Source organism: Sorex fumeus, unplaced genomic scaffold, assembly GCF_029834395.1.
Source record: "Sorex fumeus unplaced genomic scaffold, SorFum_2.1 ptg000098l, whole genome shotgun sequence".
Taxonomy (NCBI): Eukaryota; Metazoa; Chordata; class Mammalia; order Eulipotyphla; family Soricidae; genus Sorex; species Sorex fumeus.
In genome coordinates this window covers 81144933-81166284 of record NW_026606155.1, presented here as the reverse complement: position 1 = coordinate 81166284, position 21352 = coordinate 81144933, and the positions used below count along the sequence as shown (strand labels likewise).

General features: G+C 39.3%; 1 protein-coding gene across 7 annotated transcripts in view; it reads left to right on the top strand.

Annotated features, from left to right (window-relative positions):
- The window catches only part of MEIS2 (Meis homeobox 2), a 234165-nt gene that overhangs the window by 13328 nt on the left and 199485 nt on the right, over positions 1–21352 (top strand). For all 7 annotated transcript variants that reach the window (XM_056134127.1, XM_056134125.1, XM_056134126.1 and 4 more), the window contains exon 7: positions 3282–3396. In XM_056134127.1, coding sequence (XP_055990102.1) covers positions 3282–3396 — 115 coding nt within the window. The remainder of the gene's footprint in view (positions 1–3281; positions 3397–21352) is intronic.

The window sequence follows — 21352 nt, the reverse complement described above, 5'->3', positions numbered from 1 at the left end:
ATTTCGGTTAACAAAAGTATCAACATTCATCTTTATACCCGCACCTCATGTATAAATGGATATAAACAGCTTTGGGGAAACTCCCCAGAACCTGAGGGATTTGTTAGTTTTTTTCCACTTTGTTTTTTGAGTTTTTTTAGAGAGTGGCAGGATTCACATCTGGTGGTGCTCAGGGTTTACTCCTAGCTCTGTACTCAGAAATTACTCCTGGTGGTTCTAAGGGGACCATATGAAATGTGGGGTATTGAACCCCACTTGGCTATGTGCAAGGCAAGTGCCTTACCCATTGTACCATCTCTCTGGCCTCATATTTTTTGTACTTTCAACTTGAGTGTCATGGGATTTCTTAGTTTGTATCAGACTGTAAGACTAGATCATAATACTAGAGCTGCTTGGGAAATAGACACCTTCTCATACCTTTATAGAAGAACATTTGTGAAGGATATAAGAAATAAAGGGGGACATTTTGAAGAACATAAGGGGAAAGAGGAATCTGTGTTAGTGAACTTGAGCGAATTTTAGGACTGGCTTGAAAATCAAAGACTCAACTAATTTGAAGTAGCCAGAAACTTTTATAGTTAAAAGTACTCATGTGGTCCTTTACTTTAGAAAACTTCTCTTCCAAGAAACCATTCGGAAAAAACACACTGAATTGTAAATTAATGAAGCCTGCCTTTAACATTCAGCACAGGTTTGACTATTAGGGACAAATCAACATTTTCAGTTTCAGGAAGTCCTTCTAGCCATCCCTTTAAATCACTAGAGTGCCCAACCAGAAAGACTTGCTCCAGCTTCATTTGAACGATTATATAATAGCTATTGGATGACATTTGCCTTAAAACATAGTTGAGGTGTTAGTGGTTAATTATTGTAATTTTCATGAGAGGTAAGGAGCTTTTATAGCAGCTGTCTTAATAAGAGCTTGCAGTGCATAAAATTAACATCACTTGCACTACACACTGAAAAGTTTAGGTTAAGTGAATGTGTTGTAGTTTCTGCCTTTTCTAAAAGGATAGAGGCAGGTTTGTTGTAGGACTCCACTCACACCATGCTTTTGTTTCTTTCTTTACTTTCCTTTTCATGGAAGTTTTCTAGAGGGCTTTATCTAACTATCATCAGGAAAACAGCTGACACGAACAGGTTGCAAAGCTTGAAGAGTCCCTGTATTTTGTTTGCCTTTAGCTTCAACCTATTGGAGTGGTTTCTAAAATGAGAGATCATAGGCACAACTTTGTCTTAATACAGGGAACAGAGCACCTTGTTTTTTATTTTATCCTACTCAGCTTCATGCTCTAATCTACTTCCTAAAATGTATTGTAGAAATCTAAAATATATACCTGTGTGATATTTATAGTCACAGAATTTCTGCTTAGGGTTTTCACTCTGCATCAAGTACTTGCTTGGATGGCAGTGCCAGTAGCATTGTTTGATATAGATATTATTTATATATTGAGCTTTTGATCATTTTACCATCTATCAAAAATGCTGAATAGTAATTTGCAATCAGTTTGTAGCTGATCTGTTGAGGAAAAATAGCAGATTTTTGTGGTTGTTCTGAATAATTATAGTTCCTTATATTGTCTCACCTAGGTTTCTTGATAAAATTGTATGTTCTGTATGTGCATTATAGCATTGATGTTGACGCAAATGATAGACTGATTTTTCCCCCTGGATAAACTGTATATAATGACAACACAGCAAGATTGCTTTTCGGTAGTCAAGATGTTTGCATGCTGCCCATAGACACACCAGTCTACCTGAATTCTTACTTAGTAATTCCTGAAAGAAGGAGTAGTATGCTTTAGAGAGATTAATGTTATTTTCTATTTCCTCCCCTCATAATTCCTCAAACCTCCACTCCCACCTCACCCCCAATAAGAGGAGTTTTCTTGCCTATAGATTCTTGGGGGCACAGTTGAAGTCATAGCATACAGGTGATAAGTGTATAGCTCAGACTTTCAGGCCAGTCTGTTTCATGTGCTGTTCCTACTCTCGGTTTCTGCCAGAGGAAATTCCATCTCTTGCCTGCCTTCATGTGGTGCTGATAAAGTCCTTCCTGTACATTAGAAATCCTGTTTTCCTTTAAGCAGCAGCAGGGTATTGGGAATGATCAGGAAAGGGGAGGAGGAACAGGAGAAGAATACACTCAGTAACGTGGCATGAGCTATAACTTAGTTTGCCTTGCCTGTCCTATGTAATAAGTAAGTCTTCCAGGGGAAAGTACTGTATATTTAAAACTTCCATGATGGGCAAGTAAAAATCCTGCCCAGTTTATTTGATGACTAACCATTCTTAGCTGTTACATCTTTTTGTGGCTATTTGTGCAAATTAAATTAAAACCAAATTGATCATCCATTCGGTATAAATGCAGGGATTAATATCATTGTATTCATTCAGTTGCATAGTTTATAACTTCCAGCGTAGAGGTCTTGTCCCCTCCACATTCAGAGTGTTCTGATATATATAAAGGGAGGCTTTGAGGTTCATAGATGTTACCAATATGAAGTATTCAGTACTTAAGAGAATTTTTGGGAAGGTATGTACTAGTTAAGGTAGCAAGAATAAAAGTGACTTTTGCAGTTTTATGTGGCCATTTTTAAACTTTAAAAATTAACTTCATTGAAAGACCAGAGATATAGTACAGGAGGCAAGACCCTTGCCTTGCATGCAACAGACCCTGTTTTGAATCCTTGACACCACATATTGTTCCTTGAGACTGCTAGGGATCAATCCTGAACACAGATGCAGGAATAGACTCTGAGCATAGCCAGACATGGCCCAATTCCTTCCTGCTGCTCCCCAATTAGCTTTATTGGGGTCTCATTTGTTTATTATAAAATGTAATTTGTTTGTTTATGGACCACACATGGCAGTGCTCAGATTCTGCACTCAGAGATCACTCTTGGTAGGGTCAGGAGACCATATAGGATGCTGGGATAGATAGAACCCACATCAGCTTTTCCCACTGTATTATCTCTGCAGCCCCAAAATGCACCTTTTTAAAGTGTCATTTTTACCAAGTTTCATTAGAGGTGTACATTGATATAACCATAACCTCATCAAGATCCTAGAAAGGGCTTTTTTTTTTGTCTTCCTTTTGGAACCTATTGCCCTGTTGCTCAAAGGGCAACATAGTATAATGTGACATCTGGATGTGTCTGATTTAACAAATACTAATATGTTTACTTTTTTTTTTAATTCTCTGTGCACCTTTCCTCTTGGCTCCTTGTTTATGGTGGAAATGGTAACCGTGGAAAAATTTCTTGGCATCCTGACACCAGAATCCTGCATCTTGGCGAGACCATGATGATGCAACCTCTACTCACTCAGCGGGCACTCCAGGGCCCTCCAGTGGTGGACACGCTTCCCAGAGTGGAGACAACAGCAGTGAGCAAGGTAAAAGGTCAAGCATTTGCCTTGTGCAAAGTGGATATGACTGAAGTCACCAGTATTTTATGATGTCAGTGCTTATACTTCCTTGTCGGTAGGAGGCAGGCTAGGGAGTATAATCAGCTGCTTTTAAAAACCAGACAGTAATTCCCTCTTCTTATATTACTAAAGAAAAGATCTAAAGTGAGATGTCTAATCTTTAAGTTGGTATTACAACAATAATTGATTAGTTCTGCCAGTCCTTTTACAAATGTGGTTATCTACACTTTCCTTCTGTGTATAAGTAAGTGGAATGACAGAACTGCTTTGCTGTGATGGTGCAGTGGTTTGAATTCTACTATAAATAGAATATTTTGTTTGAAATATCAAGTATAAGAGTTCTCTGAAATCCAGCAATGATGCCTCTTGAGAATGTAAGATGCAAACACCTGTACTTATCAGCTTGGAAAGCATTGTACAAAACGTATGTGGAATCATATCTTGGAAAGATGAATTCTTAAATTCTTTAGATTATTTCTCCCATTTCCATTTAGCTGACATAGTGACTTGTCATAAATCTTAAAAATTAGAATGATCAAAGGGCAAGGGAGATATCAAGTGCAGATGGCAAGGAAGCCTAGTGTTATTTAGAATAAATTTTAACCTTTAAAACTCACATACTGCTTGGAGAGTGATTGTATGTTAGTAGGGTTGCCTCATGGATGGCAAAACGATTATTTAATGGAACATGTCTGATTGAATGTGGTCCAGGAAAGTATATAGATTTTACTTTTTAATATTTCATATTAGATCTTGTCTGATCTCCTAGAATTATTCCATCCCTATTATGACTGTGTTTATGGCCACAATGTTTAAACATTAGATGGTCACACTGTCACACTGTCCTCCCGTTGTTCATTGATTTGCTCAAGCGGGCCCAGTAACGTCTCCATTTTTTGAGACTTGTTACTGTATTTGGCATATTGAATACGTCACGGGTATCTTGCCAGGCTTTGCCATGCGGGTGAGATACTCTCGGTAGCTTGCCGGGCTCTCCAAGAGGGGTGGAGGAATCGGGCTGGGCTGGCTGCACACAAGGCAAGCGCCCTACGGCTGTGGTATTCTAAGTATATGTAAGACAGTTTAACAGCTTGCGCCATAATCATATATGCCATTTAAAATCGGGAGGTTCAGGGACTGGAGTGATAGTACAGCAGGTAGGGATGCTTGCCTTACATGCAGCAGATCTGGGTTTGATCCCTGGGATCTCATATGGTCTTAACCCCTGAGTACTACTGGGTGAGGCCCCCCAAAAGAGGAAGATTGCTTTAGTGGGAGTGCCTTTACTCCCCCTAAATTTAAATTTAAATTTATATAAGAAAACCAAACTAGATGACAGTTTGAAGATAACCTTGGCTTAAAGTAAGTGGGTCTGCAATGCTATAGTTTACTGGTCGCTGCATGTCTTAGGGATGGAGTTCTCAATATGGTAAAATCTGTAGCACTGACACCACCTTTCCCGCCACCCCCAATTGTTGTCACTGAAGGGCGGACGAATATGTTAATAAAAACAAAACACCTTAAACATTGCACAGAAGAGGGGGAGAAAGAGAAGTAGCCCTAATGGTCTAATGAGGCTATCTTCCAAAGACTTGTTGTGTGTGAGGCTTGCTTTGACCTTTCACTTCACTCAGGAGCCCAGTGCTTCATTTTTCACATTCTTGCAATTACGTTAACGCTTCAAGCATTTCTGACTCCAAGTCAGCTAGCAACACCAGGCATAACTCAACACAGTGAGTTTTTCTCCTCTCTGTAGATTCATTAACAGGTCACCAAGGTCCCAACTGAAATTTAAAACTGACTGGTTCTGTTGGGCTGGTTGAGTTATGGCAAGGGAGATAGCAGGAAAGGACCAGAGAGAAGGGGAGGGGGGAGAGAGAAGACCCTGAGGTTTGTAGTAGCGACTAGCTGCAGCAGTGGACAGGGCATGGAGGGTTTTTTGTTTTGTTTTATTTGGATTTGGGGGCAGGGTTTTATGCTTTTTTTTTTTTTTTAGTTTTGCTCTTTTTATTTCTGTCTTTTGTCTTTTTGTTTTTTGGCCAGGAATGAGAAAAACTCGAGATCGGTGAACTGGTTAAGAACAGTATGCAAAACTCACTATGTTGTGGGTAGCCTCACCCACTTATCCGATGTTGAAGGATTTGATCCCTGTAGGATTTTGTTCCTTTAATCATATCTCTGTGGGATTAAAGAATGGACATGGTAGCTTATGTGTAAGAGTCGTGGGAAGTCAGTCATTTTACTGACTAAAATGTGAGGGGCAAAAAAAAAAAGTTGCAACTTCTAGAAAATAGAATATATCACCATGGCAAATTTCCTACCTGACATCTCGGTGATTCCAAAACACATATGTAAGTGCATTTGTGTGTCTGTGTATGTTTATAAGAGACTCTAAATTTTCAAGGCCAGACTGAACTGCATTTTGTCATATGCATGCCCATTAGTCTTTTAAACATGTTTTCAAGATATCTTGGTATTTTGTCCCACAGAATTGTCCAGAGTAGCTTTCTGTGGGAAAGATTAATTATCTGCTTCAGGGCAAAGTCAACACAGATATTGACTGAAATCACATATGCTTATCCTAGGTTAAATCTTAGGGTTGATGTGTAATGGAAAACCTGAGAGGGAAATTTATGTTCTTAGTATTAAATATATTAGAATGTTTCATTTGGAAAACAAGTTTGTAGTTTAGAAAAGAGTTTTCTTGCTTATTCAGAATTTATTAGCACAACAGGCATATGGAAAACTGTAAAACGATTCAGTTTCAAAACAAATTATGATAAACAGAAAAAATAGGGATGAATTGTACTAAATACAATGTTTTCATACACATTTTAAATTAAACTTTAATAGCCATATGCTATAAAACAATACATGCATTTATGTTGCTTTATAATTTTTGTGGATATTTTTAGTAAAATGATTCATACAAATCTTTACTTTGGAACCTAAAAATACTGCATTTTATGGCTTGATAGTGAAAGAGCTACAGTTACAGAGGTGAAAGGTCATCTTTTCCTTCTGAATGTTTCTGCAGCAAACCAAACGAAGGGGGAAAAATCTGAGTTTAAAAATATTGTGAGAAACACTCTCGCTAAAATGTAAAACCTGACTCTACTGTATCTTTCAAACAGCACATGCCTAGCAGTAAACTATATAAATATGAACCAGACTTTCATTCACTCTGATTTCTTTTGCTGAAACAGCCAAAGGGAGGAAGGGAGTTTGTGTTGTTAGTCCACATTAGAATGAAGAAAGAAATCTGATTTTTCAGAGATGGAATTGGGGTGAAGCCTGGGGGCTCTAGAGAAGTAACTGCCCCTCTTTGTGCCTGACTTCCTATCAGTAAAATGGGGCTTGATAATAAGGCTTGGGGTCCCTAATTCTCTACCTGCTGAGTCAAAAGCTGCTTTGTATTTCCCAGTGTGTTTTGCCAGAGTAAAGAGTAGGAAGCATCCCCCTTGTTCACAGCGCACTTTCAGAGCCTGAGATGAAAGGCACAATATATGTACAAAGTATTATTATTATTGATGGGTTTGTGTAACTCCCATTAACGCTGATGGGAGTTACGAATGTGAATTGGCAAGAGAATAGACCCCTCAGTGTTTAGAGCACATGAAATTTACATTTTTTCCAGTGCTGTAATTGAGATGTTGACAAATTGAAGAATATTGATGAGCCTTTGTTTTAAGTATTTCGTGCCAAGTTTGTTTTATTTTTCCTGGTTTGAACAATGGTATGGGTTCAGCAGCAATGAATAAAAAGGGTAGAGTAAAGATAACTTTGTATTTCAATATTTTGATGTGCCAATATGAAATAAATTGTCTTAGGCAAATGGAATATGCTGTTTTAATCATTAGCTATGCATGAAAGAAAAATTGATGTTGACATCTTTGCTGTAAAATCGTTGTAATGGGGCCTTCCTTACAATTCATTTTTGTAAAATTCATTTTGTACATTTTGCAGCAATTGAACAATCCCTGCACTGTGAATAGGCAGGATTCCCAGAAATACCGAGACAGTTGGCCCAGTAACTGCTGAGCTCACACTGCACACCACACACACGTTAACCATACTGTTGCCAGGCCCAGTTTAACCTAAATGCATTCACATTCTAGCATTTGTATGTCTGTCATATTTCAGGACACAGGGCTGTACAACCAGTAGATTTCCCTGCAAATACACCTCCCAAAAGACTTCACTTCTGATGTTCTTGTCTGTAATCCAGGCAATGAGACTAACATTTCATAACTAGATAATTATGTATGCGTTTATTTATTGTGCAGTTCTTTAACTATCATAGTGTTGAGATATAAAAATGCCCCCTATATAATGTTTTTACGTAAGCACACATCTAAAATGGTATTGAACTTTGAATTTATAATGCACAGTGTAGTTATGAAAGAGTACTCTTCCCCACCAAAATTATTCCCTCCTTACATCTTTCAAGGATGGGGGGTAAAAACCTCAAACCCACTCATGGTGGTCCTGAATATGTTCTACGGGGATTTCTTATTCAGTCTAGGAAAACTCTGTCAATGGAATGTTTTCATAGTGGCAGCAATCTCTTTAAAATAACCCTAAATACAATATGACAGATGCCATCTGGCATAATCTTTTGCTAGTTGCTTTTAACTTTTATTTTTCCTAGAGCTAAGTTCATCCCAAACTGGTCACTCTGTTATGATAAATGCAATAATAATTTTTTTCCTTTCTGTCTTCCTAATTATGTTTTCCAAATCAATGAAAATTGAATTGATAATTTGCCACCAAAGAGGTACTTTATTGAGTATTTATGTTGCATTTTCTCTTTCTTTTCCCCAAGTATAGTCAAAAGAATGCCATATTTAGCCATCACCAAACTCTCTCCCAAATTGTTGATTTTCCAGAATAGCAACCATTAGGAATAAAATTAAACTCTTCTAATAAATAAATGTTCTAGGAATATGAAATGGTACCCATAAATGCTTAAAAGCTTTCTATAATTACTGTTAATTTTGAGTAATTTCTTCCTATATGTATCAACTTACTTGAAAAAATCTGGAGTTGTGATTTCTAGATTTTTTTTTTAACTTAGTCATGTAAAGGGATGTCTCCTGATGCCAGTTAGAGTTTAATTTAGAGTAGTAATTAAACTTGAATACTGCCTCATAAACAAAAGATAAACAATAAACCAGCCACGTTCCCTGCTGTTTCATAGCTTTCTTTCCCAGATGTTTTAGCCTGATAATTTTTACACAGTGAACTACCTAACATGAAGTTCTGTGGACAGAGGTTGAAAATAAGTTTTCTGTTCTTTTTTGATTTGGGCTTTGTTTTCTTGGACATTTTTAAAAACTCCCCCCCCCCTTGCAAAAATGCAGAGGATTTAAGATTATTAAGATTTTTTTAAAATTCTGAAAACATGTATACTCACTACAGATGTGCTGTAACGATAACTCAAGCTATTTTTCTTTGAGATTGTTTACAGGTTTTTCCTCCCCAAAAATTCTCCTCTTCCCCCTTACCCCCACCCCTACCCCTTCAAACTAATCCTAGCATGAATATCTTTTACTCTGAATGTAATGTGCAAAGGAACTTTATATATATATATATATGTATGTATGTATATATGTATATATATATAATGTAAAATAAGTCAGGGGAAGGCAAACTTTGAAGTGGAAATATTTCTCTCTTCTCCTCCTGCCCCTTGCTTCCAACTCCATGTTTTGCTGGCCATGACCGGTGCTACTTTAGTTCTATAACTCTTCCTTGGGCTACAAGGGTTCTTCTGTCCAGTTCTGGACCCTTCCACTGTCAGCCATGATCTTTCTAATTGTCAGGTACTAGTCGCTTGTTCAATGCAGAAGCCATGTTATTTTCACTGGGTGGGGTAATTACTGAAAGCTGAGAATAGCTGCACTAAAGACAGAGGGATACTTTCATGATCCCATTAGCATAAGAGTGGGTAAATTATTCATGCCAAGTGAGGATTCTATGGGGAAAAGTATAGTTAATGCACATAGTTTTTAAATGTATCCCTTTCTGCTCTGAGACTAAATTCTTGTTGGAATCAGTTCTCAGACATTTACGGGAAAGCTCTGGTGGCGTGTTAGATGCAGTTCATCTCTTTCTGTTTGCAGCGCTCTCAATAGAGACCATCTGGCAAAGATCCAAAAGGTGATTAAACAAAATGATCAGCTCTTGTTGCTGTGTTACATGTCCAATACTCCGGATTAAAAAACATGACCCACGACAGTCAAGCTAACGTCATGCCGCTCCCCCCACCCCCTCCCCTTCCCGTATAAGAATTCAGATGGTCCACAAATGTGTGTGCCATCTTTGTGTCCTTATGGCCCATAATCATGAACAGGTTGTGCAAATGGCTCTTTCTGTAGCACTGTCTGTTCCAGCAGCATAGAAGCGTTTCATATTAATTGGGTCAGTCTAATATTCATATTGACATGGGGAAAAATTACTAAAATTTATTCTTATAGCAGACAATGAATATGTGTGCTTTCTGCCATGAGGAAAGTGAAATCTGACAACTGGCTTGTGCAGCTGATTAATTTTTCTTGAAACTGAAGAAAATCAAAGCCTGAAAAACTGTCATTCTCTGAAAACAGTACGCAACCCTTTGTAACCAAACAAAATGGATTGGGTGGGGGGAGCTTCAGGGAACTTGTGGAAATGAGCTCTGGTTTTAACGCCATAATCAGGGATGAATTTACAGTGCCATTCTGAGGAGTCCTCCCTCCCCATAAACAAGCTGATAATCACGGGGAAGCTGACTTCCAATTAGCTTTTCCTTCCCTCACATGGATCGGCTGTTTATATGTCCTCCTTACGCTTTGATATGTCACCACTGAGTTGGCACATCTCCTGTCACATTCAAAAGTTTGGAAATACAATATTTTATTATGAGGAATTCCTGCTAATCAGCAAGGTATTTTTCAACCAATCATTTCAGGATTGAGTTAAGGTAAAAAAGCCAAGATTTGTTACTAAGGGACAGATGTATCTTATCTTTGGAGGTTTGTACCAAATGCCAAGGAGAAGTATAAATTGAACAAACCAGACATTGTGAGGAAATGATTGAAGAAATATTGAGATGAAATCTTGGAATGAACCGTATATGTATATTTATAACAATGTTGTGAGTTGCTTGCATGTCACATTTGCATAAACCTGAACTCGGGTTTTATTAAGGGGCAGTTTAAAGTATGTGCATTAAAGCATTTAAAATACAAAACTATTGTTAGGTTACTCAGAGATGATGCTTGGCTATTTAACATGGTGGAAATAGTCTAAGGCTGACATCATAGAATGAAATCGAGTACAAATGTCAAGAAAGGATCAAGAATAAAGCAAAAAGAAAAAATTCTGAGAACCCACTTTAAAACAGCGTCAGTCTTGTCAGCTCCCCTTTCTAAGGGAGGGTAGAGCAGTAGGTTAGAAATACAGCCTGGTACTGTACTCAGGGAGGGGAAGTGGGTTCCCCTTGAGTCTAGCCGAGTGGCAGATGAAAGGGACTTGCATAGCCTTGGGGGTCTTAAGGCTATTATAGGGCAACTCATGCTCTGTTATCATGCTGATTTTTCAATTGATTTTTGACTGAACAGTACTTGTTGAAGCCCTCCAGAGCATCAAACAGAGCCTTATGGTGCTATACATTGTAATACATGTGTTGTGTTTTTCCTTTCATTGTCTTTACTGTGCTTTGGAAGAATAGTCTGTATTAAATCCATGTTATTTTCTCTCTTTTCCCTCTCTTTTCTTTTATTCCTCCTTCAAAAAATCTCTTGCAGTTCTTATTTGGAGGATGAGGGTTCGTGGGAGAATAACTTCTTATTCATCTTCCTATGTTGACATTTGTTTTTCATTTAGTCTTTTAAAATATTTTGATGTTACAGCAGACAATAATATAAACCATTTTTATCTACCAAATTTATCCCTTGGTAATCTTGAGCCGTTCATTCCCTTTTTAACGAAATGGTGAGAAAACAACTCTGGGATTTCTCTGAAACCTAGTTACTTCTCTAGATGAAAGTGAACCATTTTAGTATCCTTTTTTGTACAGCAATAAGATCCTGTGGCTTGTGGAAAGCCCATCTTGAAAAGGGAAATATTGGAAATAGACCTAGAAGCACTGTATTCCTGTCTCCTTTTTTGTGGAAGGAAATCTGACTGTTGAAAAAACAGTTGCAGTGTCATCTCCTCAGGGAAGCCTTCCTGATTTGCCCAGGTACAGGACAGTGTTGTCTTTTTTGCTCCTCAACAGCACCGTCTACCTCTTAGAGCATCTTTCACGTTTGGTTCTGTGATTATTTTATTGCTGATCTTTCCCTGCTTTTTCTTTATTACTCCTGGCGGTGCTTGGAGGACCATATGGGATACTGGGAATCAAATCCAGGTCGACCACATGCAAGGCAAACGCCCTACCTGATGTACTATTGCTCCAGCCCCTCTCTGCTTTTTCTAAGACAAAGATTATTATTCTTTCGGGGGCAGGGGCATACCCAGTGGTGCTCAGGGCTTGCTCCAAGCTCAGGGATCACTTCTGATGATGCCTGGGGGACTTTATGTAGATCAAACCCAGGTTGGCTCTGTTAAGGCAATCCCTATCCACAAGACAGGGATTATTACTTTGTTAACAGTCTAGCAATAGTTGGCTGTTTCCATAGTCAATAAACAAAATCTCCCATTTTGATTTTTTCTCTGCTTCTTTAGAGAATATAAAATTAATTTGCCCCTTTCACTATTGTTGCCACAATAGAGTTATACACAGACTTGGTTGTGGTACTCAACACACAACCACTCAACTGGGGAGGGTGTGTGTGTGTGTGTGTGTGTGTGTGTGTGTGTGTGTGTGTCTGGTTTGTCTGTCTGTTTGTGTGTGTGCACACGTGCGTGTACTTTTGTAGTGCTTTCATGCATTCTAGTTGTAGGGCTCACCTTGGCTTTCAGTGGTGCTCGCATGCTTGGCTTCAGTGCTCACACACACTCCTCACTGTCATGCAGCAGAGATCCCACACTCTGAGCAGCCTCACTCAGTGCTTACAGGTAGCAATGGGAACAGGTTAGAGGTTTTTTTCTTGCATGCTTAGCACTTGACCATTGAAAAAGCCTCTGGGGCTTTGTTTTTCTCTTTTAAAAGTTGACACACTGATCAAGATTTTGCAATATCAACACTGTGATGTGATCCTAAATACAAATGTACTTTTGTTTTTGTTTTTGTTTTGGTTTTGATTTTAGTTAGGTGTGGTTTGAGGGCACAACTGGGGCCTACTCCTGGCTCTGTGCTCAGGGATCACTCCTGGCAGTGCTTAGAGAACCATATGTGGTGCTAGGGATCTAATCGGAGTCAGCTGCATGCAAGGCAAGTGCCCTTCTCTCTGTAGGGTCTGACCCTGTAGATGAAATATTTTGTACATATTGAAACTTTTGACCAAACTCCATTATATCCTTGAGGGATAAGAAACATTTTCTTTTATTGAAAATGTATTGAATACAACACAGACTTAAATAAATCAGTAGACCAACAGTTCAAACTTAGAATTTATTTTTAGTGTATGTGGTACTGATGAACAAATCCAAAGTTTCATGTTTGCAAGGCATGTGCTCTGTTGTTGAATCACAGAGTTTGCCTCTTCAGACTTAGAATTTTTTTGGTGATAGATAGGTTCTTAGAATCTAAACGAATATTTTCAGTGCTAATAGTTAAAGTAAGATTATCTCTTTTGTTCCTTAATGTTTTCTTATGTTGCATGTATGTGTATATACATACATATATATGCATATACATATACATATATACATATAAGTTTTTTGTTGTGTTATTTACACAAAACTAAGTTTTCAGACACATATCTTAAAATAGAATGCAAGCCTAATAAGGGAATATGCTTAGTGAGGCAAATGGTTTCCTACAATGAACTCAGGGTTCATTTTGCTTAGATATCTTGTTTAGGATGAGATTGACCTTGGAGAAGTCAGTGGTCTTGCCCACAGGTAAAGACTCTGGAAGCAATTCTTGAAGATTTAGAACTTACATGCTTTTGTTGATTTCCTACATATGTGTTCCAGGCTTTTTAGTTGCTTTGGTAAAAGTATAATTGTTTTGGGTGATGCAACCAAAATCATGTAGTGATTTCTTTTTCATCTGCTTTGGATTTTTCTAGACTCTTAAACTGAGTCAAGAGTTCTGGTTCAAGTCAGATTGATAGTATAGAAGTTAAGGCACTTGCTTTGCACGAGACCAACCTAAATTCATTTCCGGACATCTCATATGATTCTCAGAGCACCGCCAGGAGTGACTTCTGAGAGCACAGCCAGGAGTAAACCATGAGCATGGCAGGGTATGAGTCAAAGGCAAGCAAACAAATGAAAAGAAAAAACAAAAGTCCTGGCTTCCGTGTCAGGGGTGGGCATAATTTAAGAGACATGTGTTCAAATCCCAGTTTCATTTCGTCTCTGATAGATTCAGTATTTCCTTTTGCAAAATGAAGCCTAAGGATTTTCCTGAAATGATATTACACGAAATTGAATGTGATATGTACTTAACACGGCCTGCAGTTAGTCACTTGTAGTTTTTTTATTCCTATGCCCCAATCCCCCAACGCCACTCCTCTTGGCCATGCTGACACTAATTATTCTCAAAGATTTGAACAACATGCTTCACACTCGTGGTGCGAGGAAGCTTCCAGGAGAGTACCTGGTGATACTTGGGTGACTGTGCTGAAAGTGGGGTTGGCTGCAAGCCAGGAATGTGCTTTAACCCTCGTACTCTTTCTCTCTAACCCTTTGGACAAATCTCTTAATCTCTTAGAACATCTGTTCACCTGTAAAATAGGATTCAGCCACATTTTTTTCATCCCCAACCTCTTTGCTTCCCTCTCCGTCACTGTTGCTGATGTTGCCACAATATCTAGGGGCTGCACATTTTAGCTGTGGCGTTCCAGGTACTGCACACAACAGACTGCAGTGCTCCCAGACCTGACTGCAGTGCTGTCTGAGGTTAGTGTTCTTTCGGTTGTGCTTTTTTTTTGTACATGGGCTGCTCCTGTCTCTGTACTTAGGGATCACTCCTGGAAGTGTTCAGGGGACCATGTGGTGCCAGTGTTCAAACCTGGGCCTCTGGTGTACAAAGATGTGCTCAGCCCATTGAGCTGTCTTTCCAGTCCTTCACACATCTCTTTAATTGCAGTGCTCATCAGGCACATTGCAGTAACTCCTTTTGTCAGGGCTGAAGGGCCACTCCTGTGTTTGTCCTCTGGATCTTTCCCAGCAGTTTGTGTAGAACCATGTGGTTCCGGGGTTCTAACTGGTATTAGCTGCTTGCAAGACCAGTGCCTTCACTCCTGCACTCGCTATGCCGGTCATACCACTTTTTGTGGTACTCAGACATGTGGTTATGGTGTAGCCAGAAATCACTTGTGGTTTGGGGATCACAGGTAGCAGAACTGTAAGAATCACACTTGGTACATGGGAAAACTAGGAATTTGTACTTGTGACTCGGTGCTTGCAAGGCAGGCATTTTAAGTCTATGCTGTTTCTCAGGGCAGTAATCTTCGATGTAATTGGTGGGTGTTTTCTGTTGTTCACTTGAAGAAGGTAAATTTCCAGAGTGGAGCTGAGTAATTTTCTGAAAAGGAGGTGGTATACCTAGCAAATTAGATGATCTTTAAATTCAAGACCCCGGAGACTAGAGAGAGAATATAGAGGGTAAAAGTGCTTGCCTTGCATATGGCTAACCATGGTTCAATCTGTGGCATCATATATGGCCCTTCTGGCACAGCCAGGAGTGACCCCTGAGCACAGAGCCAGCAGTAAGCCCTGATCACCAGCCAGTCTAGCCCCAAAACCAAAATAAATAAGTAAAATAAATTTAAAATCCGTGAATCAGATGTTTGTATTCCCGAGTTATATTTTTATTTGCGTTAGCCTATTAATATAGAGGAAGGCTGCAGGGATTTTTGTTTTTGTTTTGTTTTGGCCAGAGGTCAAGCATGAGTGTTTTAATTTCCTTGATTTTTCAGTCTAGTTATGGTATGTAGTGAGGTCATATTTGTGTGTCTGATGCTATTGTTTATAAAGAAAAAGATTTTCATCCAGATTTGGCAAGAAAATAACTATGCCTATGAACTTAAATAACACAGTGAAAAAAATCCCATATATATATATATACATATATGTATATATAAAACTTCCACAGATATTTCACTGAGAAAAAAACCACTCCCCTTTGGGACTATATTACAATCTCTATATTGTATGTGATATTAAAAATAAGGTTATTTGTTGTTTACATTTCTGAAAGACACACTGAAGATCATAAAGAGTAAAAGATAATATTTTAATAGCTTTGTATCTCTGGTATCTAGGACAGTGTTTGGCACCAGTGATATGGTGAATAAATATTTAATTAAAAATGTATTTGAGGGGGCTAAGAGATAGTACAGCCGGTAGGGCACTTGCTTTGCATGCAGTTGACTCGGATTCCATCCGCAGCATCCCATATGGTCTCCGAAGTACTGCCAGAAGTGATTCCTGAGTGTTGAGCAGGGAGTAACCCCTGAACACTGCTGAGAGTGGCTCAAAACCAACAACAACAAATATGTGTGTATGTATATACAGACATATATACACATATATACATATATAAATGTGTATATATACATATATACTATATATACATATGCATGCATAGATATTATAGCTATTATAATATCTATACCATATATAGTGTGGTTCCATCACTAGCAGACACTAAGCTAGATTTAGTTTGTTTGCTTGCTTGTTTATTAGGGCATATCTAGCAGAGATCAGGGGCCACTCCCAGCATGGTGAGTGGGGAGTATCTCCCGGCAGTGCTTAAGGAACCAAGTGGAGCTGGGGATCGCCCATGGAGCTCCTACATGTAGTGCATATTCTCCTGACCCTACCAAAATAGACTTAAAAAAATGTTTATTTAATCCTACAAACAACCCAACAAAAAAAATCGATCATTCCCATTTTACAGGAGAAAACTCTATCATTCCAAAAGATGACTGTTTAGTAGAAGGAGCAGGGTAAAGGACTTCCAAAGCATTCACTTGTATAAAGAAGTCTTCCTCAGCCTGTGCTCTGAAAAGTGAATGCCTGTCTTACCTAAGAGTTGTCTGTGAATATGCCTTGGATTCCCTGACTTCTGGGTTAGAGTCAGTTACTGATAACAGCAACACTATAATTGTCACATCTTTATCCCTATAATGCCTTGCTTTGTGAATGTCTTCAAGTACTGAATTTAAGCAGCAGAGTCTTGAGAGGTTGAGACCTTCCAATCTCCGAGCAAGTGTCTACAAAAAGTGACCAACTTGTCACTCCAACTGCACCACGTCCTGTCATAAAAGAGTACTCACAAAGTAGAACGCTAAGCTTCAGTAATCAATGATGTATCAACTTTTCTACATCAGTCACGTTTAGTATATAGAAATTCTGGAGGCTTTACTTTAGTGGATGGCATTTGTTACAAATCTTAGTTGGAAAAAAATATAAAAAGTTTACACTGATGAGTCTACTTTGGTAATTTTTCAAATTTTGAAAAAATTCTATTGGCTACAGAATCATCGGCTACATTCCTTGCAAATTATCATTCTAAAAATAATTAGAACCCAGGGAATAGGTTTTTTTTTTTGCTTTTTGGGTCACACTCGGCAATGCACAGAGGTTACTCCTGGCTCATGTACTCAGGAATTACTACTGGCAGTGCTCGGGATGGGGGGGGGGGGTGTATGGGATGCTGAGAATTGAACCTGGGTCGACCGCGTGCAAGGCAAACACCCTACCCACTGTGCTATCATTCCCCTCCCCCCCCAGAGAATAGTTTTTAAACTGTAAAATGGGCCTGAAATTTATTTAGACTCTTTGGAATTATTTAAAATAAATTTCATGAGAAAGTAATTGGTAATGTCAGCCCCTGTAATGATGATCACTAATTATATATATAGATATAGATATAGATAGATATATATATTGCTTTTTGGGTCACACCTGGCAGTGCACAGGGGTTACTCCTAGTTTTGCACTCAGGAATTACTCCTGGCCGTGCTTGGGGGATCATATGGGATGCTGGGAGTCGAACCTAGGTTGGCCGCATGCAAGGCAAATAAATGCCTTACCCACTGTACTATTGCTTCAGCCTCTAATTATATTTTTGAAGTTGAGAAATTCCAAGAGAGAAAGGTTCTAACTGATTAGATAATGGGTATGGGAGGTTGCTATTCTGTTTACAAAATACACCTCTTTCTTAGTTGACCAAACAGATTCCTGTTATTATTGTGCCACCTTGGCTATAGTCACTGCCAGATATGTCCTAACAAAACAAGCAATCAAAACCTAGTTTGGTGTTTGCTAGTGGTAGAACCACCCCCTCCCAAATATATTTTTAATTCAATATTTTATTCACCATATAATTGGTGCCAAATACTGTCCTAGATTCTAGAGAAACAGAGCGAGTGAAATATGATCTTCCTCCTCTTTATGTTCTTTTAGTAAGTCACTCAGAAATGTAAACAAATAACCTTATTTAATATCACATATAATGTTGTGGATTGAAATGTAGTTCCGAAGAGGCAGTGATGGTTTCTCAGTGAAATATCAGTGGAAGTCTTAGCAGAATTGGAGAGGATTGAAAAGGCCTTCATGGTCTTCAGCACGTGTTGCCAGGTGAACAGGGAAGGAAGGTGTGGGGAGCAGATGGGAAGCCGATTCAAAGGTCCAGAAGTGTGAAGTAACATAGTCCAGGGGCAGAACGGGCAGATTGGTGTTGTTGTTATCACAAGAGAATGCATGGTGGCAAAGGTGGCCAGAGAGACCCAGGGTGGGGCTTGGTAAAGATCTTGGTTAATCTGCCTATGAAGCTTAAACTGAACCCCCATCAAGAACAGTTTTCCAAACTTTCTTTGTAATAAGTAGCTCTAACAGTTACATAATTATAGACTTTACAGACAGAATGCAGTTATACAGAAGTAGGAGCAATGGTCTGGGCACCTGAATGTTAAATCCTTGTCCCAGGGAAACCCTGCCCTAGGGTGTGGAGAACATGTTAAAGGAATTTAAGATATTTATGAGATTATATATACGTGTGTGTGTGTGTGTGTGTGTGTGTGTGTCTTTTTAACTTTAACTTTTTAGCTTTATTCTTCATTTTGGCTTTTGGGCCACACTCAATTGTGCCGAGGGCCTACTCCTGGCTCTATGCTCAGGAATCACTCGTAGCAGGGCTTGGGGTCATGTGGTGCTGGGAATTGAACCCGGGTCAGCTACATGCAAGACAAGGGTGTTCTATTCACTCTACTATTTCTCTGACCCCTACAACCCTCTTTTAGAATGTGGAGAACACCTTTGAGAGAGTTTAGACTAACTGTGGAATGAGTTAATACTCCCGAATGGCCTAATGAAAGCAGTGGAGAGTAGAGGAGGGAGAGTGGAGAGATTATGTGTAAGAAGGAGTTGAGAAATAGTATAGTTCGATCTACGGCATTCCATATTGTTCCCCAAGCACCATCAGGAGTGATTCCTGAGATCAGAGCCAGGAATAACCCTGAGCATCACCGGGAGTGATCCAAAAAACCAGAACAACAACAACGAAAGATTATTTAAGAAGGAAAGTGGAGGGGGCTGGAGTGATAGCACAGCAGGTAGGGCATTTGCCTTGCACGTGGCTGACCCAGGTTTGATTCCCAGCATCCCATATGGTTCCCTGAGCACCGCCAGTGGTAATTCCTGAGTGCAGAGTCAGAAATAACCCCTGTACCCCTGTGCATCGCCGGGTGTGACCCAAAAAGCAAAAAAAAAAAAAAAAAAGGAAGGTAAATGGATAGAATCAGAAGAAAGGCAATTTTCTTCTGTGAGGGAGGCATCAGTCTCTGGGTGTTTTTCTTTTCTCCTGAATTTGGAGCATTTATTAACCTGTGAAAAGGAGGACAAAGCGTGTTCTGTTGCATATGCAAAGTTGTTAAAGTGCCCAGGAGTGATGCAGGTGTGGTGAATGGATAATCAGTCTTTTGAGGGCACAAGGCCTTGTGGCCAGTGCAGTTTGTGGTGCTGGTTAGAGATGAGGCTTTTGGGTTTGGCTGACCTGCCTTTTATCCTCAGATCTGTCACTTGTCACAAACAGGTTTCTGATCCTCCACTTCATATCTGTAAAAAAAAGCAGTGATAAATAGTGAATATAACAGATTTGGGGACAGGTAGAGGTTAAGTGATATGATATATGTACAGTGAAATTTCTGTTATGCTTGAATAATAGTAACTATTTATATGCATATTTTTAAATTAAAAATTGCCTTTAAGAACTGGAGAGAAGATGGTACAGCAGGCAGGGTGCCTTCCTTGCATGTGGCTAATCCTGGCACCCCATCTGGTTTTCTGAGTAGTGCCAGGCATGATCTCTATGTGCAGAGCTAGGAGTAAGCCCTGAGCACTTCTGGGTGTAGCCCAAAAAGCAAATTAAAAAAATTGCTTTTAGGACTGGATACAGGACTTAAGTACTGAACACATGCAAGAGCCCTGAGTTTGATCCTTGTTACTCCATGGTCCCAAAGATCCATTGGAGTAGACCTAGTGGCCCCCAAATACCACTGAGAGAAGCCCTGGACCTGACAGCACCACTGGGTATAGCCCCCATGACTTAAAAAAAATGTTGCTTTTAAGCTAGTTGAAAACTGGGCCAGAGTGATAGTTAAGTGGTTAGGTCACTTGCCTTGCCTGTGACCTATGCTGATTTGATCTCTTGCACCCCATATGGTCCTCTGAGCCCTCCAGAAGTGATTCCTGAATGCAGAGCAAGGAGTAACCCCGGAGGCACAGCCAGGTGTCACTGTCACTGTCACTGTCCTCCCGTTGTTCATCAATTTGCTCAAGCGGGCCCAGTAACGTCTCCATTGTGACAATTGTTACTGTGTTTGGCATATTGAATACGTCACAGATAGCTTGCCAGGCTTTGCCGTCCGGGCGAGATACTCTCAGTAGCTTGCCGCCAGGTGTGGCCCCAAAATAAATAAATTAGTTGAAAACTGACCTCATACAACTAATTTCCACAATGGAAAAAAATTAACATTGTAATCCAGCATCCTAAGCAGGAAAGAGAGATTATGATATAAAGAGTGGATGAAAGAATGCTTACCTGTCACGAGCTCAGCATCAAACCCTTCACCAGACCCAAACTCATCCTGTGTGGAAAAACGTTTCTTTTCCCTAACGAGTTCCATTCCGACTCTCTCCTCTGACACAGTGGGTTCCCTTTGCTATAGTAGTTGGTTGAATGACATTTATTGTCCTGTTTGAGGATAAGCTTCTTGAGGACAATTTCAGTGTCTTAGGCATCGTCCCTGTCTCATGTATTATGCAATGATAACACAGACGGGCTTCGATACTAATAATAATAATTCTTTTTTTTTTTGAAAGAAGGATTGGGTCCATATTGTGAAGGACATTGAATAGCAGGCTGGGGAGTTTGTGCTTGATTTGGTAGGTAATAGGGACCTATTGAAGTTTTGTGAATGGGGGTAGTGACATAATCGCCTTCCTTTTGAATGCCAATGACCAATTCTCCACCATGTCTTCCATGGTCAAAATAGCAGACCCAAATGGCTTCCCTGAAATACTGTCTGTTTGAAAGAGTGGATATTCTTTTGAATGAAGAAACAAATTTCAAATAGGTTTTTAACAAAGCTTTGACATTGTGAAGTATTTTAAGCACTTGGGTGTTGATTCACAGAGGTCCTGTATATGTATATCTCATTCTGGGAACTTAAGTGCAAGGATACATTTTTGTAAATCTCTTTTTTAGTTTTATCATTATTAATTCAGTAGGAGTGAGTAACTATATTTTCTTCAACATTTGTAAGACTACAGTTCCAAGAATATTTAAGTAGGTATTACATGAGGAAGCGAAAAA